Source organism: Rhodofomes roseus, assembly GCF_022264815.1.
Source record: "Rhodofomes roseus strain CIRM-BRFM 1785 chromosome Unknown C8Q71scaffold_1, whole genome shotgun sequence".
Taxonomy (NCBI): domain Eukaryota; kingdom Fungi; phylum Basidiomycota; class Agaricomycetes; order Polyporales; family Fomitopsidaceae; genus Rhodofomes; species Rhodofomes roseus.
The window spans coordinates 1,694,300-1,715,162 of NW_025952957.1; the positions used below are offsets into that span (position 1 = coordinate 1,694,300).

Below are 20,863 nucleotides of genomic sequence, written 5' to 3' on the forward strand. Positions count from 1 at the left end.
GCGCAAACTGCGCAACATAACAAAGCGTAACGTCATGACAATCATCCATGGGGAAGAAGTGAACAGGAGGAAAAGGGCCGTCTCCGGCGGCGTAGTGGATAAATACGATTAAAGACAACTCGGGATGGACTGTGGAGGGGAGGGCGGGGTAGAAGGATGATTAATGGGTATGACGCTTGGTGGGACGGCCACCAGGACTCCGTGTTCCAGACGAGGAGGCCTGACGCCTGCTCTGAGATCGCTGATGGCTCCCGCCAGGGAGAGGCAGAGACGCCTGACGCGTACTCTGTGACCCAGACCGATGGTGGTGGCGAGAGTGTTCCGAGCGGTGCCCGGATGTACCATCCCTTCTAACCTGCGTTCCGGCCCTGACCAGCTGGCCGCTCGGCGGAGAGGTCGTCCCCGAACGCGTCGCATCTCTGAGCAGACGACCATTCGGAGCTGAGTAAGCCTTCTGAGTGAGCTGGGGACGGCTGTCATGACGCCGGTGTTGGGAAGCGCTGCGGGAGGGGGGACTACGCGTGCTCGACTGGCGAGCACTCGTAGTCGTGTGCCGCCGGACGATCATGACCTGATTGTTGGGCTGCGGCGGCTTCTTCGGGACGAAGGAGAAGAGGAGGTTGTTCTGCTCCTCGATCCCTTTCTCCTTCTTCCACTCCCGGATGCGGCGGGCATGTTCCATCTCGCGAATGCCCTGCTTCCGTATGCGTTCGTCGTCTACGAGCGTGCCACGCATCTTGGTCACCCAGCCATGGATAGTGGATGCCTTGCGACTATGGCCGCTGGTCTCGGGCTGATTGCATCGATCAGTAGGGAACGCACAAAGGGAGAGATATAGTACTCACAGTATCCCAAGTAATGTCGATCATGTTGATGTGACAAGGGTAGAGTGTGGGGGAATAAGACGGACGGAAGGCTGACGAAGACTTATAGGCAGGAGGACGCGCTGGAAGGGGATGGCAGGGGCATGCCTAAGTGGGTGGAAATGAAGAAACGCAGGCCGGGGGCGCCTCATGGCGAAGGGATCCGTTGTTGTCGTGCACACAGCAGCGTCCAGGTCTCCATGGCCCAGAGTCGGATTCACACGTGACTGACGCGCGACGCGTCTCCGGCCCTGGGCGCCTGTTGCGGTCATGCTCCTGCGCAAGGGTCCGCTCTGTGCCGCCCCGTGTGCAGCGCCGAGCCTCCGAGAATGCACCCCAGACTCGCGGTGGCCGCAGACGATCGCTCGAGACTGTGACCATCTTGTCGTCGTCGTACACACTCGGTAGAGGCCGGAGCGCTAGACGACGTCATCCACCACAGCTCAGCTAAGTATCTTCAGTCCGACGTCGCATACGCTCTGCGAATGAATTGCCCAACGGGAACGCTCGAGAACAGTACGTACCGTGCCCATATGAACACCCATCTGACCCCTTCCGCCTCTGCGGACGAAGGCTGCGCAGTGGACTGCCCCGCATGCGACCACTCACTGGATGTGGAGTTGCTTCGCATACGATGAGTCGCGGTAGAGGTATGTCTTGGAGCACTGTGGTGGCCGTGTACATCTTCATGAACTGCGAGCAGCTTCGAAAGGCATGGCCCTCTGATTGCACTCCTCTCCGACCGATCTTGAATACTTGAGTGCTGTGCCGTCGTTCATGAATGCATGACCCACGACCATATCGACAACGTGACGAAAGAAGGGCTCAGGCTGTTCGAAAGAGAGCAGGTGTGTTCATATCGCTAAAAGCCCCCAAGGCACATCGAGGAGACCGCCCAGTGCAATGAGCAAATCAGAGTAGGATGCAAGAGGTGTACCCGGGGCTGCTGCACTGGTCGGCCGAGGGCGCTGGAATGGCTTCGCCACCCGGCATGTCCCGGCTGCGGCTTCCACGATCACGTCCCTCATACCACAAATGAAGGGCGCGCCGTCTGCTGGCCGAGGGCCGAGTGCGGGGTCTCGGTAAGACTCGTTCGCCTCCGCGCCCTCACCAACGTCGGGGTAACCATCGCTGCCACCTCCTGAGGAGCATGGCTAGGCAACCACCGACAGTCTCGATCCCGTACATCTGCCTCGTCTTGCCTGGGTCCACCTATCTCGTATTATACTGGTTCTCGACCCGTAACGAAGTCGAACCGCGATGAGCAATTGCCAAACCGTCCTGCATGTTCCGCGCAGATGGCGATGAGTCCACATATAAGCTGTCATAGGCGTCGTCGAGACCGTCTTCACCGCTCAGAATCCGCTTCCAGTCAATTTCAACCATCTGCTGTATTCGTGACGGTTCTGCGTCATGTCCGCGTTCGACTTTGACTCATACTCTCGGGATACAACATGCCCTTTTGCCCAATATGGCCACCTCGCGGAACGGCCCTCGCTCGATGACAGCTCCGAGCGCACGAACACCCCCACGACGGACTCGTCTTCGACGCTGCTTCGGTCGACTTCCTCTGCGAGCAGCTGCCCCGTATTCGTGCAGGAGATCGATCCAGTACTACTGAAGAACTCCCTGGAGGACCGTGTCGCGTATCTCACCGACTTCGTCAACTTCAGCTCGCACGACTCCGACGTCATAACCTCGATCGCGCCGCATGTAAATGCGGTCATACCAGGCATGGTGGACGAGTTGTACTCGAAGTTGTTCGAGTTCGACATCACCAAGAAGGTGTTCATGACGCGGAACCAGGTATGTCCCTTCTCGAATGATGAATGGTCGTGTCGCTGAGTGTCCGTTATCTAGGGTTTCGACGGGCCTCTGCCTGAGAAGCTGGAGGACTTGACACTGGATAGTGCACAGATTGTGTTCCGAAAGGTCGGTGCGGTCCAACTCATGGATGAGCGCCGTCCTGATACTCTTCTATGCCAGGTCTTCATGAAGGCGTGGGCCCGGAGAGTTTTGACGGCCGACTACTCCAAAGGCAAGACGTGGGCCTACATGGATAAGGTCGGGATTATGCACACCGGTGTTTCGCCGTTCAAACATCAAAGAGCACTGGGAATCGCACCCTTGAATGTACCTTGTGGGTCTCCGATGTCGATTTCGCCTCTACGGAAGTTCTGATTCTCGGGTAGACCGTGACTGCGCATTGCTCCTCAGTGTGGTGCAAAACGTCCTGCAGACGGCCATTCTGCGGCTACCGGACGAGACAGCGAGCATGCAGACGAAGATAGATGCTGTCTCAGCGATCAATAAGGTGAGGATGCTGTTGCACTGTGCGGTAGACCGGCGGACATGACTGACCTTCTTCCTTCTACAATACAGGTCATCTGGATTCAAAACGATCTCTTCGCCCGGCACTACATCGATGAATGAACTGTCATGCTGGTCCCGACAGCCCCATGTTTGAACGGAATTCCGATGCACTCCCGCTGTTTCGTGTACCCTATGTCTTATGTAAGTCATGTATCGATTGTCGCTGTAATGGTTCAGTGGAAAGAATGCTGCGCCCGCTGTACTCCGCTGTACCCGAGTGAATATTAAGTTACAGTACCCGCGCCCAATCGGCGGAGGCTTGGTGCCTTCTATCCCGCGATCGTACGTTTCCTGATCTCGATCGACTGTACACAACGGAGCGCCCGGGCATGTTCCGCGACTCTGTCGGAGTACTTACTATCTGTCTGGTTGCTACGGGCAACTGCACCGCCACCTCTGACAGGTCATGGACGAGCCTGGCAGCATGTTGACACGTTGACATGCTGTCCCTACCCTCCCGCGGATATCTTGTGTGAAACTGCCATACGTGCGCACTCTGATGAGTCAACGAATTTCATGGATCCTTTCGGTTCTGGCGATCTACTGCAGTGATCTATTCGGTGCCTGCGCGACTGATAGCTCGTGCGCATGTCGTCATACTCCCTTTCCACGGCCGAGCATACGCGCACACAAGTTTCGACTCTGTTCAGACGGTGAAACAGAGGCCCGGGTCCGATCGTTACGACAGGCAATCTCAGAGGTGAGCCACTATCATATCCGCTCTTTCACACCTGGCGAACACATCGCCGTTCACAGCGTCGGTGCCACAGGCAGACTGTCCGAAGAACGACGCCAAGTGTAGCGTGTGGACATTGCATACGACCTGCCAAATGCTAGGGGGATTTGCGCAGTGATAGTGCGCCCACAGAAGCGCAGTGACGCTATTAAACGGTCAGAGCCACAGGAATTTTATGCATGATTGCCCACTGACGTGACATCTTGCTATAGACTACTGTGGTGTTGAGGAGACGAGTACAGAGAGGGCTACCTCTCGCCCATTGCGGCACTTGCGACGGGGCACAGCCATGGGCTGCGAGCAGCGGCCGGGCAGACTCAACGCCAGATTAGGACGGTGACGCGCGGTCACGTGGGCTTAACTCCGGGCACTTGTACCACATTCGGGCGCTGTGTTCACCGCCATCGACGTTGCCAGTGCCCAACGGTTGTGGCCCCTAGCTCGGAAGCATACAGACAGCGAGCACGCTATGCATTCACGGACGGCATTTCTGTGGGCCCGCTATGCATGGCGGACTCGTACAAAATGCAGCAGCCAAAGAGGGACGGGTTCGCCGACGAACCTGTTCGTGATACGAAGCCGCGAAGATGTCTACCAGCTGGGGAAAGATCAACACGATTGCGGGCCTGGAGGAAAGGTTGTTTCTCGGGACGTAAGTAGCCGACACTGCCCTTCCGCGACCATCACCTATATGGGGCTGACCTCTCTACCCGATCTTTATAGCCTCGATGCTGCTATCTCCCCCCGAACGTTGTCCGACAGGCGCATCACGCACATAGTGTCTCTTGGCAGAGAGCCTATTCCGGCAGACAATCCCGCGTCCGGCATCCAGCATCTGCGTATCCCTGTTGAAGACATGGACTACGCTGACCTGTTGATTCACCTACCGTCGGCGTGTCAGTTCATACACAACGCCCTGAGCTATAGGGGAGTTGTGCTTGTGCACTGCGTCCAGGGCCTTTCGCGCAGTGCAGCAGTCATCGCTGCGTACTGTAAGCGCATATCGTGATCGGCAATCGTCCAGTCGCTAACATCGCGTAGTGATGTATTCCAGGAGAATTAGCCCCACTGACGCGGTCGCAGAGATTAGAAAGAGTGAGCAGTCTTCTTCGACTCATCGACTCGTACTGACTGCTTGCGTATCAAGCGCGCGAGCAGGTGTGGATCAATCCAGGATTCATGGTGAGGTCCACTTGTTCTGCTCTGCTCGTATCATTTGATTAATTCTATCACAGGAACAACTCGTACTCTTCGAACTTTGCCGCTACGCGCCGTCGCCCCAGGAGGGTATCTACGTGAAGTGGCGCCAACGGATCCAACGCACTCTCCAGAACACTTCTTCCTAGATCATTTCCCAGCAACACAACAGCGCAATATGTAGCACCAATTCCCTAGAGCTTGTATCTCACCTGTGCTGTTAGTGCTCTCCTCGCTCTCGCGTACCATAGACCGCCGCATTCGAAACTACGGTAGAACGATCTACCCGCATCTGTACAATCCTGTTCTCCTCCCCCAGTCACATAGAGACTACATCACCGTCCTAGCAGTAGCACTCCGTTCCAACGTTATAGATTATTTGATTACCGAATTGCGTATGCCCTGCGATGTAGTCAAGGGTGCCGGTGAACGTTTGAACGTTGCAACGTTGATGATGGTCAACCTCAACAGTTGCCATTTCGGGATCACGGTGTGAGCGCTTGCCCTGACAACGACGCGCGCCGGCCCAGTTGTCAGGCGCGACGAAATCTTCAGCGACTATGCAGGTTGTTCAGCCGAATGTGTAAAACCCCAGCTGAATACGAAGAGGGCAAGCCGTCGTGTATGTAAAATATGGCTCTTTTGTCGACACGATCTGAACATTAGCTATTGTACTCAGATCTATCAATTCGTACGTGCTAGAGTCGTAACGAAGTGCTGGTGTACAGTGGACAGAGTGACGCGGCCCGGGATAGCGGCTGCGGGCGCTCCGGAGGTGGCGCGGTGCACGTGCCATGACACGCTCAGGGACAGACGGGTGGCTGAGCGTGTTCGACGCGCGACTGGGGGCACTTGGGGGCACCGCGGGCGCGCCTTCTGCACGCTGCGCTCCCCCGACCCCCACTTGCTTGGCTCCAACCCCCGCTGGGTACCCTTCTCATCCTCGGCGCCGCTACTCGCACCGCCTAACCATGGGCGTGAACACATTCTCCGCTGCCGCACATATAGCACCGGGTAAGTCCGAATCGATTTGGACTAGCTTCGTGGGCCCTGGGACCTACAGCTACATCACAGTTGCCATCAAGACACTAGTCAAACATGGCCGCAGGAAAGCCCATAAACACAAGGACGGTGAAGCCATAGATGAAGCCACAGATGACATATTCTTTGACGAGTGCGTCCTGTCGCTACGCCAGAGCTTATAGACCACTGAAACCGAGCGATCAATGTAGGGGCTTTCACATTGTCAAGGCCTTCATAGAACTGGGTACACACAACGCTGTGGAGTCCCTGCAGGCCTTGTGGGTGCCTTCCCTGTGTCATCTATGTTTGACATTCATGACGAACTTGTATAGCACCAATACGCACGTCCCCGCGCCACCCTGGGCTGCTGTTGCACCTGTTCAAATACCACTCACTTCGTGCAACAAGGCAGCGGATGTCCTCATTGATTGGTTCGGTCCTGATGATCTCAAGCGCGTCGTCGGCGGCGAGCGTTGGTGGCAAGTCAGAGGGCTCGACGGCATCGACTCTGAATGGATCACCGAACACAAGTACCTCAGCAACGATGATTTGTCCACTAATGAACAACTGTCGGAGACGGAGAAATATATTCCGCGCATGGAACATCTCGAGAGTGTCATGGTGAGTCTTTGGGTTTGGCAGGTGTATCATGCTGCTAACCTAGGCAATGAAACAGTTGTACGTACATGGAGGTACGCCGGATTTCAGGAGTCCACCTGATCCAACCTCACCGTCCGCATAGGTGCATACTTCTGGGGATCTGTCAGTATGTGTATTTTTGCCTCAGCGTTTCGTTCGTCCCCATGACTAATTGATATCGTATAGACACACATCGCTATCAGATCATTCGCTATGGTCAGTGCATTCAAAATGAATTTCTCACAGCTCTTCCTGACTTGTGTTCCAGCTCGCAAATTCAAGGGCCGAGCGTTCGCAGTGAACTATCGGTAAGTCATATCACGAACACTCGATCACGAGTTGACACGCTCGTAGGAAGGCGCCTCAGTATCCATGGCCATGTCCCCTGCATGACGTTCTCGCAGCCTGTACGTCTCCGTATTCACCGGTGTCCGGAGTTTTGACAATGACTTGGTGTGCAGACTTCTATTTGACGGATCCACCACCGGGCGCTCTGCACAAACCCGTCCATCCGTCCAAAATTGTGTTCGCAGGAGACTCTGCTGGCGGAGGGTTATGCCTCACCGCTCTCACCGTTCTTCGGGACATGGGAATAACACAGCCGGCAGGTGCTGTCCTCATCAGTCCGTGGATTGACATGACGCACAGCTTTCCCAGCGTTATGCAGAGCACTGCAACAGTGAGCACTCGTGTATACACTGTGTAATGCATCGCTGATGATCGGGGGCACGTAGGACATCATCCCACCTTATGGCTTCATTCATAAGCCGTCTCCAGCATGGCCTATACACTCATTACCTGACGAGAACGGACGCGCTCGCGTCATTCCCACTCAGACTAACGCCCCTCCACGACCTGGGCACGCGGATACTTTGCAGCCCAGCAGAAGTCGGGTGGCTTCTCAAGCCGATAAAATCGCGGAGCAAGCCGCCGTGGAGTGTAAGCAGGTGCAGAGCAAGGACCTGAAAGACGACCATGTCGGAAGCCAAGAAGAGATGTTGAGGAAAGCTGAGGGAACACCGCCTGAGCCTAGTTCACCGGCTAAAGCTGACAGCCAAAGCGTCAAGCCTGAGTCACCCTTTGGGGCGCCATCGAACGGCGTCATGGAACCCATCGTGGATGAAGACGTGAACTCAGCTGCCGAAGACAAGGCTCCGAAGGGAGAAGGGAACAAGGATCCTGAGGCGACTTCTCAGACAGAACGGGCCAATGATGGTCAAGACGAGTCTGGCCCCGAATATGATGACTTCTGGGAGCCTAAGCCGCCAAAGGTACTCATGGATGACCCACATGCAAGACCGCTAGAGCTCCGTTCCCAGATCCAGCTCTATGCTACGAACGAGTGCGTGCTTTCAACACTTCTCACTGGAAAACGCGGTTGACATGACATTCACAGACAGCTTACACACCCGTTGGTGTCGCCCGTCCTGCAAGGCTCGCTCGGTAATTTGTGCCCATTGTACATCATTTGCGGCGATGGAGAGGTCCTGAGGGATGAGATCATATACATGGCACACAAAGCCGCGCATCCGGAGGAATACCCTGCCAGGGACGGGGTCCTCGGGGAAGGACGACGTCAGAAGGAGAATGCAGAGCGGTTCAAGACACCGACGAAGGTGACTAGTTGCGTTGCGTTGACATTATTCTGATCTAATAATGGGTTTGTAGGTCCACTTGCAAGTCTACGACGGTATGCGATTTGCTTCGAAGTCATGTGGCGGATGCTGATGAACTGCAGGCATGTGTCACGTCTTGACTGTGTTCACGTTCATACGATGCGTACGTAACGAGTCATGTTGTCACGCAGTTATGTCTTGACATCTGGACGTTGCCTCCAGGCCAAATACGCGTATAGCTCTATCGCACAATTCGTTCGGCATGTCACGAAGCAGCCTCCAGAGCATCTAGCACGAAACCCATTCCCTGAATTCCATATCCCCCCTGAGGATCTCGACGAGTCCGAAGATGATATGGATCCACCGGAACGCCCGCCAGCCCAGCACGCTGTCAACGATGGCGAGAAGGTTCTCAGGGGGAAGAGTCCCGTCGACGTGCCTTCTGGCCAAGATGACTTCAGGAGCAACGAAAAGAGGGCGAAGGAGGAGGTCAAGGAGGGTGCAGCTGAGCAATTACCGGCTGGCACGGAGAGTGAATCGGTGAAGCAGAATGGGTCAGAGGAGGTGAGTCGCTCTCTCGACGCCACCACATAACGTTTCATCATAAACACGGATAGGACATCCCCCGCGTCAGTATGCTGAGAGAACGAGTCGATATATTCGGCAAAGTAAGGCCCATGGAGCCAAAGGAGGACATCCCTGCCTTACAACTGAAGCCGCGGTCCATCGGCATCATCAAGGAGGCTCCGGTGAAGAGGTGGCTTACGGGACAGGAAATGTGGGACAAGAAGTATAGACACAAGGCCGAGAAGGTAATCAAGCGGAGACGCAAGTACGAGCAGAAAGCGGCGCGACTTCTTCGACATGCGCATGAGCAAGGGGTCATACACGATTCCCTCACGCGACCCAGCGCCGACCATCGAAGTCACAGCCATTTCTCGCTTGCGTCTGGTGCTTCTGGCACCATTGTGTCAGATCGTCGCTGGGGTAAGTGTCACTTCATATTGCGCATATGTGGAGCTCACGTTTGGCTAGGTCCCTTGGATTTGCAGAACGAGACGCCTGCCCCCAGCGCCATCGCAGGACGGCGCGATACGGTACGAGGATTGACTACTCTGCACCTTGATTTGATGTGACACCTTTGCTAGGCTGAAGCAGTTGCTCTTCTCAAGAAGAACGTCTACCACACAGCGCCGGCCACGCATAAGATGGTCCCCAAGCTCAAGACATCCGATGTTGTCCGAGGGGCCTTCGAGAAGCATGACTATCCTCGCGATCCGCCACCACAATCCGCGTCTGAACAGCAGGTCTACCCGCCGAGCTCTCCGATGCATGGCCTGCGCATTTGGCAATCACTTGTGACGTGAGTACTGAGGATGTATGTGCAACCAATGCGTCCGCTTACGCTGCTATTTGCTCTTCAGTTATTTCATGCGAAAGAGTACTGAGAAGGCGGCTGCGAAGGCGGCTGATGGTAAAAAGCATGCGGCTTCAGCCATCAATGGCGCAGGAAAAACCCTTCAACTCAAGTCATCGCAGTCCCATCGTTGATAGGATTCTCCCAATGTTTCCCTCATCATTGGACTTACACCACAGGCTACATCACCATTTCACTAAGTACTACGATCACGGACTGGACAATGCCATCCTCTCATTTTGTCCTCATACCTCGTACTTGCCCAGTATGTTATGTTGTACTCCCCGGTATTCTCATCGATATGGCTGTCCTGGAAAGCGAACAATGGGATTCGAAGGTGTTTCAGGACAAGCGTACCGTGCACGGACCCGGCCCAGAGTTGGTACGCAACGCCGTGGGAAAGGATTTGTCACCTCTCTTGCCTTTCTTAACGCCCAACCTCGCGCGTTATGCGTTGTCTTTGTCGACCTCTTCCTTTACCCTCATCGCTCCGAGTAAGCTTGTTGCGACGCGTCCCTGTTGCTGAGACTGACGAGAGCCACGATAGCCCTCAATCTTGTTCCAAAATGCGTGAAGTTATCTCCGTTCATGTCGGTCAGGCTGGTGTCCAGATCGGTAACGCCTGCTGTAAGTCGCGACTGCATATACCATACCCATCCCCGAAAGACGCGTCGCCTGGCGTATTCTGGGATCTACTTGTCTATGATGGCTTAGACTAACATGGATGACACTTCGCAGGGGAGCTTTACACCGTCGAGCACGGTCTGAGCGTAGGTCGCGTCGTGTTGACGTGTTGATAACAAAAATTGATCACTTCTTGCTAGCCCGATGGTCGTATCATTGAGGGATCGCCTTCGCAGCACGACGACGGCTTCAGCACGTTCTTCTCGGAGACGTCCTCTGGGAAGCATGTGCCGCGCTCGCTCTACGTCGACCTGGAGCCGAACGTCATCGATGAGGTTCGGAGCGGTACTTACAGGAGCCTCTTCCACCCGGAGACTCTTGTAACTGGTAAGGAGGATGCGGCGAGCAACTGTAAGTTCTTTCAACGTGTTTGAACGCGTGCCGTGCGTGTCTGACGCGTCGTGTCTCATTAGATGCCCGTGGTCACTACACCATTGGCAAGGAGCAGATCGACAATGTGATGGACAGGGTCCGTCGCCTGGCAGATAACTGCAGCGGTCTCCAGGGCTTCTTCGTCTTCCACTCCTTCGGTGGTGGAACTGGTTCTGGTTTCGGTGCCCTTGTTTTGGAGCGTCTCTCGACTGACTATGGCAAGAAGTCCAAGCTCGAGTTCAGTGTGTACCCCGCGCCGACCATGGCCAACTCGGTCGTCGAGCCGTACAACTCTGTTTTGACGACCCACACCACCCTTGAGCACTCTGACTGCTCGTTCATGGTATGTCTCTTACAGATTTTAATGTGAGATGTGGGCTAACCTGATTTGGCAATAGGTCGACAATGAGGCCATTTACGACATTTGCAAGAAGAGGCTCGGCATCTCGTCCCCGGGCTTCACGAACCTCAACAGGCTGATTGCCCAGGTCGTCTCGTCTATCACCGCTTCCCTTCGTTTCGATGGTTCCCTCAACGTCGACCTCAACGAGTTCCAGACCAACCTTGTCCCCTTCCCTCGCATTCACTTCCCTCTTGCCACCTTCGCGCCGATCATCTCGGCTGACAAGGCTCACCATGAGCAGAACTCGGTCGCGGACATGACCTTCTCTTGCTTCGAGACCGGTAACCAGATGGTCAAGTGTGACCCGAGGGAGGGCAAATACAGTGAGTAATCTCGTAGTTTCATGGAGCGCTCGTCGTCAGATGCTGACGTCCTCGTAGTGGCATGTGCTCTGCTTTACCGCGGCGATGTCGTGCCCAAGGACGTGAACGCTGCCGTCGCGATCATCAAGACGAAGCGCACGATTCAGTTCGTCGACTGGTGCCCTACTGGCTTCAAGCTCGGTATCTGCAACGAGCCTCCGGCGCACATCCCTGGCGGCGACCTCGCTAAGGTTACACGTTCGCTGTGCATGCTTTCCAACACGACTGCAATCTCGACGGCGTGGAGCCGCCTGGACCACAAGTTCGACCTGCTCTACTCCAAGCGTGCCTTTGTGCACTGGTACGTCGGCGAGGGTATGGAGGAGGGTGAGTTCTCCGAGGCTCGTGAGGACCTTGCTGCCCTCGAGAAGGACTACGAGGAGGTCGGCATTGACTCCGCCGATGCTGAGGAGGTTGGAGAGTACTGAGTAGTTCGTTGATGCTTCGGTTCCTTTCATCACGGTTTATTTGTCGAGTCACTCTCCTTCTGTGTCGTCGCTATGATCATTTACGATATCCCCGCTTGTCCTTTGTGAAATGGGCATGTGCACGTATACCATCGGTACAATAAAATTAATGTCCGCATTCAGCCACCGCTATTGAATCGTGTGTGTGATACGGCGAAATGCAACTCGCGAGAGGTGCCAGTGAATAGATAGTCATAACAAGCCTTTGGCCTTGCATGGACTGCAGGCCGCTGCAGGCCCCATTTGTCATCATACGTGGACAGTCATCCTTGCGGGGCCGTTTTCGACGATTCAATCCGCGACAGACTAGGCTCAAGGCCGAATTCGCGCGCCTCAAATGGGCCGTATTTGCCAGCGCGGGCTCTTGTCACCCCCCATCATCCTCCAACCACATACCCAGCCAGGAACTTCAACGCGATGCGTGAAGTCATCTCCATCCACGTCGGGCAAGCAGGTGTCCAGATAGGCAACGCATGCTGTGCGACAGTCTCGTGTTGCTTTCTTCCGATCGGCTAACCGACTGGCGACCCATACTATGTAGGGGAGTTGTACACCCTCGAACATGGCATCAGCGTGAGTGGAATGTGTGATGTTCTCTCACCGCTGCTCATGCTGCAGGTGTGTAGCCGGACGGCCGACTCGTGGACGGTGTTCACAAGCCGGATAGCGACCCCTCGACGTTTTTCGCCGAGACAGGCTCGGGCAAATACGTCCCTCGGTCGATCTACGTGGACCTTGAGCCTAGCGTGATTGACGATGTCAAGACGGGGCCGTACAGGGCGCTCTTCCACCCGGAGTCGATGGTTACGGGGAAGGAGGATGCTGCGAACAACTGTGAGCAGCTTCGTGTCGTCCTCGTTCGTTCACGTGTCGTCTAACGAGGATCTGGCATGCCTGCATAGATGCCCGAGGACACTACACTGTTGGCAAGGACATGATTGACCCTGTTCTGGACAAGGTCCGCAGGCTCGCAGACAGCTGCACTGGCCTGCAGGGATTTTTCGTCTTCCACTCGTTCGGCGGAGGCACGGGCTCAGGCTTCGGTGCGCTCCTGCTTGAGAAGCTCTTCCAGGACTATGGCAAGAAGTCGAAGTTGGAGTTCTGCGTGTATCCGGCTCCGCAGCTGTCGAGTTCCGTCGTCGAGCCGTACAACGCCGTGCTGACGACGCACGCGACGCTCGAGTATGCGGACTGCGCGTTCATGGTGCGTGCCTCCTCAAGCATGTGTGCTGTCGTGCGATTGATCTCCTGTGTATAGGTGGACAACGAAGCGATCTACGACATCTGCAAGGGGAAGCTCGGCGTGTCGATGCCGGGCTTCACGAACCTCAACCGGCTCATCGCGCAGGTCGTCTCGTCCATCACCGCATCGCTGCGCTTCGGCGGCTCGCTGAACGTCGACCTCAACGAGTTCCAGACGAACCTCGTGCCGTTCCCGCGTATCCACTTCCCCGTCGCGAGCTACGCACCGCTGCTCTCCGCAGAGAAGGCGCATCACGAGCAGAACTCCGTCGCGGAGATGACGTTCTCGGCGTTCGAGCCCGCCAACCAGATGGTCAAATGCGACCCGAAGGAGGGCAAGTACATGGCGTGCGCGCTGCTGTACAGGGGTGACGTCGTCCCGAAGGATACGCAGGCGGCGGTGGGGACAGTGAAGACCAAGAAGACGATCCAATTTGTGGACTGGTGCAAGACGGCGTTCAAGGTTAGCGCATCTATGCCAGATGCTGTTTCGGGGGACTGACGTTGTATGTAGCTTGGCATCTGCAACGAGCCCGCTGCGGTCATCCCTGGCGGCGACGTAGCCCATACAACACGGAGTCTGTGCATGCTGTCGAAGTGAGTGGCTGGTTCTGCTTGCTGGGCATCTCCACTCATGCAAACTTGATGACAGCACAACGGCCATCGGTGCTGCATGGAGCAGGCTAGGTGAGTGTGAGGCATTACTTTGTGGACAGTTTAGTTCATAATCTCCTGCAGACCATAAGTTCGACCTCCTGTACTCCAAGCGTGCCTTCGTGCACTGGTACGTCGGAGAGGGTATGGAAGAGGTTAGTCCCCGATTCCCGTGTCAATCTTCGATGTCTCATTCTCTTCGCGTTGCGCAGGGCGAATTCTCCGAGGCACGCGAGGACCTCGCCGCTTTGGAGAAGGACTACGAGGAGGTCGGCGCAGATACCCCTGATGACGACGCTGTCGGCGAGGAGTACTAGTTTCAGCAACGCGTATCCTACGACTGGTCCCGATGGTTCGGTGAAAGTATTCAAGCAACTTGCGAGTCCTTAATTTGTTCCGCTGGCTGTGCACTGTACTGTCGTTGCTCTTCTTTCAAAATGTAGTCTACTCTTGTGTATATCACTCGTACTCCTTAAAGTTGATATACCCTCTGCAATCCGATGAGGGATTGCTGCATGATGCGCTCACTATACTGCGGCGGTGACCCGCCTACGATTCCAGGCGGATGGTGCTAGCGTGCATTGTAATCATTATTGTCAGGATGAAGTAACGTATGGTCGGGTTAGGGTTATCGCGCCCTCCTGGTGACGCTACGCGTTCTCGCAGCCACTGCATACTACATAGAAGGATGGCATCCTCCAGCTCGTCGACACCCATTCACGGCAACTACCACGGGTGAGTCACACACGCATAAATCCTGCCAGTTCTGACATCAGTCCGCAGGTACTACATCAAGCGACCCTTCGCGAACGACCCACGGGTCGCCGTCCTCCCTGCCTCCATCTTCGAAGGTGCACGCGTGCTAGACGTAGGATGCAACGAAGGCTGGGTGACGTGCGAAATTGGTGAGTGCTCGGTATCACTGCGGGAGTAACTGCTGATGGGCGTGTGGTGCACGCAAGCACAGTCGAAGGGCGCGAAGAAGGTTGTCGGCGTGGACATCGACGACAAGCTCGTCAGGTTGGCGTGGAAGCGGAGGCGTCACGTCTGGACACTGCAAGATCCTTTTACTTCGGGGAAGCATCAGGAAGAGCATGAAACTCAGCCTGTCCGAAAGCGCAGGAAGGTCGACGGTGACAACGGAGAAGCTGAGGCTTCGAAGCCCTCCTTGCAGGCAGACTACTTCCCCGCGTCGTTTGAACATATGTTCAGTCCGCTACCTATCCCTCCGGTTGACTACCCAGATGGCCCTGGGAGAACCGAGTTCCCGCATAACTTGACGTTCCGCGCGGCGGACTGGGTGAACAATGAGATTCTGGAGGATAAGGAAGGCTATGATGCTGTGCTCGCGTGAGTCCGTTCCGGTAGTATACAGTGCTAGTCCGGCTGACAACGCGTAATGTAGGTTCTCAATATCCAAGTGGATACACCTGAACGGCGAGGACGAAGGGCTGATGCGCTTCTTCCGACGCGTTCATTCCGTCCTGAGGGTAGGAGGCACCTTCGTACTGGAACCTCAGGAATGGGAGTCGTATCATAAAGCGAGGCGAATGAACCCGGTGCGTACGAACCACCTAGATCCTTTTACTCGCACATGGCTCAATAAGCGCACTAGAAACTCAAGAGTCTGGAACACCTGAAGTTGCGTCCAGACGACTTCGAAAGGATACTGCGCGACATTGGCTTTGGTCCTCCTGAGCATCTGGGGAAGATCGGTGAAGGAGGTACGTGGATCTTCGTCAGCAATACCTCAGGTTGACTGAAGCCGGTAATGTGGGTCACAGGATTCAAGCGACCAATTGATGTCTACACGAAGTTGAATTGAACCACTTCTTGCTCATTAGAGGCGGTATGATCTTGTTCACTGCACATGCATCGCATCTAGCATTTCTATCGCGTCTACCCCTCTATCCCGTGCATTCATGATGCTTGCGTCAATCGGTGTTGATCGTGACCTCGACACCATTGTCTGTCGTCTTCATCGTCACACTGAAGCGCGCTTCAGCATTGAGTATATGCGCACGTATGTGTCCGAAGTTACCTCGACAAGTCCTTCACCACGAAATCGGGTTGCGCCCCCTCAAGCTGTTCCCGCGTATGCGACGTGAGCAGCGCGAGGGTCTTGGACCCTGCGGCCCGTCCGCTCTTCACGCCAGCTGGGGCATCCTCCACGACCAGGCAATTCTTGGGGTCGACCCCACACTTCTTGGCCCCCAGCAAATACGGATCCGGCCTACCACACCAGATCATCGTCAGTGCACACTCGGAGGATCCCAAAAAGGTCGCAACACGTACTCCGGCTTGCCCTTCTGCACGTCCTCAGAGGCGACGAATGCCTCGGGCTTGGGAATGCCCGCCTTCTGGAGCGCGGCGGTCGCGTATGTGTTCGTGGCGGACGTGCAGATCGCCCAGCGCGGCTTCGGCCCTTTGCTCACGGGCGCGAGCTCGGCCATGATCTCGGGCACGCCCGGCAGCGCGAGGATACCCCTCCGGCCGTTTCGCGTCGAGTTGGTGACGATGGCCTCTTCGAAGCGCTTCGCTTCGCGCTGCATGGTGGGTAGGTGGGTGACCGGCGGGTTAGTGAGAAGTGGGGTTGCGATTGTGAGCGCACTGACCTCTTGTTCTTCGGGGTCTTCGACCCCGCAGAAGCGGCGGAGGTTCTCTACCGTCCGTACACCATGCGATGCTGCCATAGTTGTTTCAGCATGAGGCGGACAGTGCATTCGTAGAATGTTACACACAGCTGAGGACCTGAGTCACGTCCAGGAGAGGGTACTTCTCCTTGAACAGCTCCCACGCGCCGACGACACCGTCGGTCGAGTCGACCAGGGTGCCGTCCATGTCGAAGAGGCTGCATGATCACAAGAATGACTCGTTAACGACTCGGCCGTGCGCGGAGGTACGGCAGAAGGACTGGCATTGCATCGAAATGGAGCGTAGTCGAGGGCATCTTGGCTGCAGCCGTTCCCAGTGGATGGCTTGTCGGACGTCGGGGTGACCGTGCAGTCAGAACGAGTGCAGCGTTGTTGGAGTTTTCAGGCCGTCTTGACTCTTTACATACATGTCCAGGAGCGCGGAACCGGCCCGGTCAGCAGTCCGGCCGAGATATTGCCGATGTTTGGACCAGAGGCTTTTGCCAAACAACCGCCTCGTCAGATCGTTATCTGGATTCGGCCATCCCAGCGGCAGCGGGGAAGCTGAAGTTGGCTTTAACTCTGCTCCCTTACAAACAGCGGGAACAGGATGTTGCACCTTCCAGGAGTACTGATACGAAGCGCAATTTAATGTATTTATGGCAACAGTGTAAGAACTGACCCAGCTCTGCGACCGACCGTAGCAAACCGCGATCGCTATGTAAATATCTAATGAAAGTATATACACATCCTCACGCTGGGCGAAGTCCAATATACTACTCATGCAGCAACAAGTGCATGCAGATGATATATCTCTCTCCGAACGACGTAGTACACGTCCGAAACAGTGCCCTCCAGCTCGACCCGCCCCCGCGTAGTCTTCTTCACTGCTACCGTATGCTCTATCGTTTCGACGGCGGCGCCTTTCTTTGCAGGGCCGCAGATGAGCACACCCTCACCGATGAGCTCCGCGTGGACGCCCACTTTCGCCAGGCGGGCCTTGAGTGCAGTGAGCTTCAGCTCGCCGATCATCGTTGACTGCGGAAGGGTCCGGGTCGGTCGTGAGCCGAGCGTGTGCGGGCGCAGCGCCTTTCGAGTGATGCGCTCGGGGAGCCGTGAGCCTGTGGGCTCGAGGATGGGGATGGTAGAACCTGCGAGGCTCGATATACGTCCGGTGACATAGCCGATCTCGTTGTCTTCGAACTAAAAGACGGAGATATGAGTACCTTGCAGCAACAACACAAATTCCAAGCCCACCTGAGAGATCTTGAGTGACGCGAGTAGCTCGTCGCCCAAGGATATAGAGAAGCTGTTGGTGTGCTGACCGATCTGGACGTTCTCCCCTTGGGCTGGTGCGTAGATATCACGCGTCATAGCGCGGATGTTGGAGCAGCTGTCGATCAGAGCATCTGTTGCCTGCAGTGGTGCATGGACAATGATCTACGGGTGTGCGAAACCTAGTGAGCAAATCACCAGCATATGACGATAATCAGGAAACATACCATCTTGCGCGGATTGACTTGGGGTACAATCGTCTTCACTGCACGGCCGTCATTGAGACCCTCCATGTCGACGAAGAACAGTCGGCAAGCAAGCTGGACCTCCACTTCCGTTGTGACGAACTTCGACGGTGGCTCAACAGGAGCTTTCTGTAGAAGCAGTCAGCATAGCATTAGAAAGGACGGGGTATGGTTTGTGCGCACCTTCGCCTCTTCCTCAGCCCTTCTCCGCATCTCCTTGACCTCCTCAGTCTCTGCGTCCTCCTCGAGCACCTTGCCCTTGCGCAGCCACAGCCCCACATCGATCGTCTCTCCATACTCGTCTACCCTCCGCTTCTTCTCCACATACGGGAACATTCGGAATCGCTGCGTCTGCCCTTCGCTCTTGAAGAACGACGTGGCCTTCGACACATTGCCCTTCAGGTAGATATCGAAGGATAGCTTCTGCATGGGCTCGTCGGCGACATCGTCAATCCAGTCGGTGCCCTCGCCCACGCCGCCCTTCCGGCGCTTCGGCCGCCCATTCGCGGAGGCTTGCGGGCGCGTATCGTCGCCGTCCATGAGGTCGTCGCTGAGTGCCCTCTCGACCTCGTTCTCCTCGTCAGACTCGGCATCGCTGTCCTCATCGCTGTCTTCCTCGCCTTCGTCGGCTTCGAGGATTCGCTGAGTGCGTGCTTGAGCGGCTTTCTGCGCAGCTTCTTTTTCTTGGGCGGCACGCTCCTTCTGAAGGTACTCTTCGAGCTCCGCGCCCTGCAGCGGGACTTTCGAGCGCATCTACATCACAGAATTAGTTAACCCCAGTCATACACTACCGACGTGCAGGTCCTCACCTCCAGGTGTAGCATGCCATCCATCATGACATTGTTCCCAATCTTGCCACGATCCCATTTTGCGTCGTCCCTCTGCGAATCGTTCCACTTGTCGAAGAGAATGCGTCCGAGGGTGCCCTCCTCACTCCGACCAGTCAGCAGCACGACGTTGTCGGGGATCTCGGCGAATTCTGTGAAGACCGCGCGCGAGGGACCGTGAGATAGGGAGGCGGGGGCGGCAAGAATGAGCTTGGGATCTTTCGAGCTGTAGGTCTGCATGAGGGATTGCGGGGTAGGGAAGAACTCGAGGTGTCTACAAGGGTGCATTCATCAGCGCGCTGCCAACATGTGACAGTAGCATACGTACGGGAAACGGAGAGCGAACGCTCCCAAAGCATCCTCGTTGTCATCATCGTCGCGTCTCCGTTTGCTCTTGTTGTTTCCTGTGCCAGTCTCGCCTACGTCCTCCTTGCTGATGGTACCTCCGAGCCATTCCATCATACTGCGCACGAACGTGAGCATCTCGCGGCCGGTACGCGAGAGAAGGCAAATTGGGAACTTCAAGCGGGAGTAGTTCCAGTGTTGGTCGAGGAGCACCAGGAGTTCGAGAACCCGCGTACTCGAGTCGCATGGCATAAGCAAAGAGTTGCGGGAGGTCAACGTTGAGTCGATACAGTCTGGTTGCGGTGCGTAAGTTATCTGCAGGGTCGATACACATAGAGTATTACTGACCGAGGAGGGCAGCATCGCGGTCTTTGCGACGTGCTGTTGTAACGCCCGCGCGTTCGGCATCCGTGATGAGCAAGTCTGGGCGAGCCAGAGTCTCGAAGACACCACCACCCGCAGATGCCTGTCGCACCAAGACCGTCCCGTCGAGATGCCGTTCACGCATATGATTCATATCCACGGCATAGAGAATCGTTCCGGCGGTTGGTGAACGAATTTTCCATATTGTACCACCGAGAGTGTGCCCCGCATTGAATGGGATAACAGTGAGACCCTGGCATTTCCCTTGCGCATGGTTCAGAAATATCCACTTGCTTGGAAGGATTTACCTGACATACCTTGCAGATGGCATGGCTGTGAATATCGCAGTACGTTGACTGAGTCGAAGGCGTCATGTACTTCTTGCAGGGTAGCGATGTATCTGCCTTTCGCAGACTTTGGTGGTGGTGGGGTAGAAGGCTTTTCGGATTTGTCTTCAGGAGGGGTTGAGCCACTTGCCTCAGGCGAAGTACTCTTTTCGCGTTCGCTCGTCTCGCCAATCTGTTGTTCGTCGCGAATGCCTTCCACATCCTCCGTGGCTGCTATACGTGCCGTAGCCTGCACAGGCAGCGTAGTGTACGCGGGCGCTGTGAGGCCCCAGTGGGCATACGCATAGGCATAGAGTCCCGAGTGCTGCAGGTCGCCATGCGACAGGAGGACCAGGTCGACTGAGGGTGCACACCTTCGAAGTTCGCGTCAAGTAGGGCGGGGTCGCAGATGAAGCATGCTCACTCCTTCAATGTGTCACAGTACTTGTCCCAATGATGTCCTTCCTCGCCCGACTCTCCCTCTGGACACCAGTCAGGTGAGCCGCAGTCCAACAGTATGCGAACATCATCGACTTGCAGGAGGTACGCTAGAGGGACTGTGCGCGAGGACCGCGCTGCACCTGAGAGCGGCGTGAATGTGATCATGATGGCTCAAATCCTTGTGAAGACCGGTGCATGCACGGGCCACAGGAAAATCCAAGTCCTTCGAGTCCGCCTTGACTGAAAGCCACCTCTGACCGACGTGATGGTGCAAGTTGCTGAGCGCTGTATGGTCCATGGGCGCCAAATGAAGCGATGGGCGTCTATTGCCGTGTTTGGAATATCCCGCGCCGACCTTTA

The 20,863-nt window shown here is 55.8% G+C and overlaps 9 protein-coding genes across 9 annotated transcripts; 6 read left to right on the forward strand and 3 right to left on the reverse strand.

The window, feature by feature from the left end:
• Positions 1-350: 350 nt before the first annotated feature.
• Positions 351-869, reverse strand: C8Q71DRAFT_719701 (uncharacterized protein; the record flags this gene model as incomplete). The annotated part of the gene is made up of 3 exons (XM_047921315.1): positions 351-473; positions 572-793; positions 846-869. 3 exons carry the CDS (start codon positions 867-869, stop codon positions 351-353), a joined length of 369 nt encoding a protein of 122 aa, XP_047784907.1.
• A 1,058-nt stretch (positions 870-1,927) lies between these two features.
• On the forward strand, positions 1,928-3,542 carry C8Q71DRAFT_731310 (Protoglobin-domain-containing protein). Its single transcript, XM_047922164.1, has 5 exons — positions 1,928-2,669; positions 2,724-2,795; positions 2,850-3,003; positions 3,056-3,177; positions 3,246-3,542. The coding sequence occupies exons 1-5, from the start codon at positions 2,277-2,279 to the stop codon at positions 3,294-3,296; spliced, it is 792 nt and encodes a 263-aa protein (XP_047784908.1). The 5' UTR covers positions 1,928-2,276; the 3' UTR covers positions 3,297-3,542.
• Positions 3,543-4,304: 762 nt separating this feature from the next.
• C8Q71DRAFT_29949 (phosphatases II) lies at positions 4,305-5,560 on the forward strand. Its single transcript, XM_047917648.1, has 5 exons — positions 4,305-4,624; positions 4,696-4,964; positions 5,014-5,067; positions 5,120-5,154; positions 5,208-5,560. The coding sequence occupies exons 1-5, from the start codon at positions 4,560-4,562 to the stop codon at positions 5,316-5,318; spliced, it is 534 nt and encodes a 177-aa protein (XP_047784909.1). The 5' UTR covers positions 4,305-4,559; the 3' UTR covers positions 5,319-5,560.
• A 446-nt stretch (positions 5,561-6,006) lies between these two features.
• Positions 6,007-10,187, forward strand: C8Q71DRAFT_731321 (alpha/beta-hydrolase). Its single transcript, XM_047922165.1, has 19 exons — positions 6,007-6,183; positions 6,244-6,343; positions 6,402-6,470; positions 6,525-6,813; positions 6,869-6,884; positions 6,935-6,958; positions 7,018-7,047; positions 7,100-7,139; positions 7,186-7,238; positions 7,293-7,510; positions 7,566-8,173; positions 8,228-8,447; positions 8,500-8,521; positions 8,570-8,610; positions 8,670-9,011; positions 9,065-9,434; positions 9,483-9,544; positions 9,596-9,810; positions 9,872-10,187. The coding sequence occupies exons 1-19, from the start codon at positions 6,141-6,143 to the stop codon at positions 9,996-9,998; spliced, it is 2,889 nt and encodes a 962-aa protein (XP_047784910.1). The 5' UTR covers positions 6,007-6,140; the 3' UTR covers positions 9,999-10,187.
• A 133-nt stretch (positions 10,188-10,320) lies between these two features.
• Positions 10,321-12,284, forward strand: C8Q71DRAFT_731323 (tubulin alpha). Its single transcript, XM_047922166.1, has 7 exons — positions 10,321-10,358; positions 10,412-10,491; positions 10,603-10,634; positions 10,689-10,899; positions 10,962-11,263; positions 11,319-11,646; positions 11,704-12,284. Exons 2-7 carry the CDS (start codon positions 10,431-10,433, stop codon positions 12,111-12,113), a joined length of 1,344 nt encoding a protein of 447 aa, XP_047784911.1. The 5' UTR covers positions 10,321-10,358; positions 10,412-10,430; the 3' UTR covers positions 12,114-12,284.
• Positions 12,285-12,304: 20 nt separating this feature from the next.
• On the forward strand, positions 12,305-14,575 carry C8Q71DRAFT_731328 (alpha2 tubulin). The gene is made up of 9 exons (XM_047922167.1): positions 12,305-12,630; positions 12,694-12,725; positions 12,779-12,986; positions 13,055-13,356; positions 13,411-13,857; positions 13,909-13,991; positions 14,047-14,081; positions 14,133-14,203; positions 14,261-14,575. The coding sequence occupies exons 1-9, from the start codon at positions 12,570-12,572 to the stop codon at positions 14,363-14,365; spliced, it is 1,344 nt and encodes a 447-aa protein (XP_047784912.1). The 5' UTR covers positions 12,305-12,569; the 3' UTR covers positions 14,366-14,575.
• A 161-nt stretch (positions 14,576-14,736) lies between these two features.
• Positions 14,737-15,873, forward strand: C8Q71DRAFT_696531 (Bin3-domain-containing protein; the record flags this gene model as incomplete). Its single annotated transcript, XM_047919921.1, has 6 exons — positions 14,737-14,783; positions 14,832-14,953; positions 15,011-15,398; positions 15,454-15,607; positions 15,664-15,772; positions 15,833-15,873. 6 exons carry the CDS (start codon positions 14,737-14,739, stop codon positions 15,871-15,873), a joined length of 861 nt encoding a protein of 286 aa, XP_047784913.1.
• A 109-nt stretch (positions 15,874-15,982) lies between these two features.
• C8Q71DRAFT_793696 (phosphatase) lies at positions 15,983-16,998 on the reverse strand (the record flags this gene model as incomplete). Its single annotated transcript, XM_047925494.1, has 6 exons — positions 15,983-16,037; positions 16,090-16,281; positions 16,344-16,594; positions 16,664-16,734; positions 16,790-16,899; positions 16,952-16,998. 6 exons carry the CDS (start codon positions 16,996-16,998, stop codon positions 15,983-15,985), a joined length of 726 nt encoding a protein of 241 aa, XP_047784914.1.
• Positions 16,999-17,193: 195 nt separating this feature from the next.
• Positions 17,194-20,790, reverse strand: C8Q71DRAFT_801139 (beta-lactamase-like protein). The gene is made up of 9 exons (XM_047925948.1): positions 20,487-20,790; positions 20,054-20,436; positions 19,722-20,000; positions 19,357-19,666; positions 19,011-19,302; positions 18,385-18,954; positions 18,184-18,330; positions 17,939-18,121; positions 17,194-17,884 (listed from the first exon to the last, which is right to left on the reverse strand). The coding sequence occupies exons 1-9, from the start codon at positions 20,666-20,668 to the stop codon at positions 17,462-17,464; spliced, it is 2,769 nt and encodes a 922-aa protein (XP_047784915.1). The 5' UTR covers positions 20,669-20,790; the 3' UTR covers positions 17,194-17,461.
• Positions 20,791-20,863: the final 73 nt, after the last annotated feature.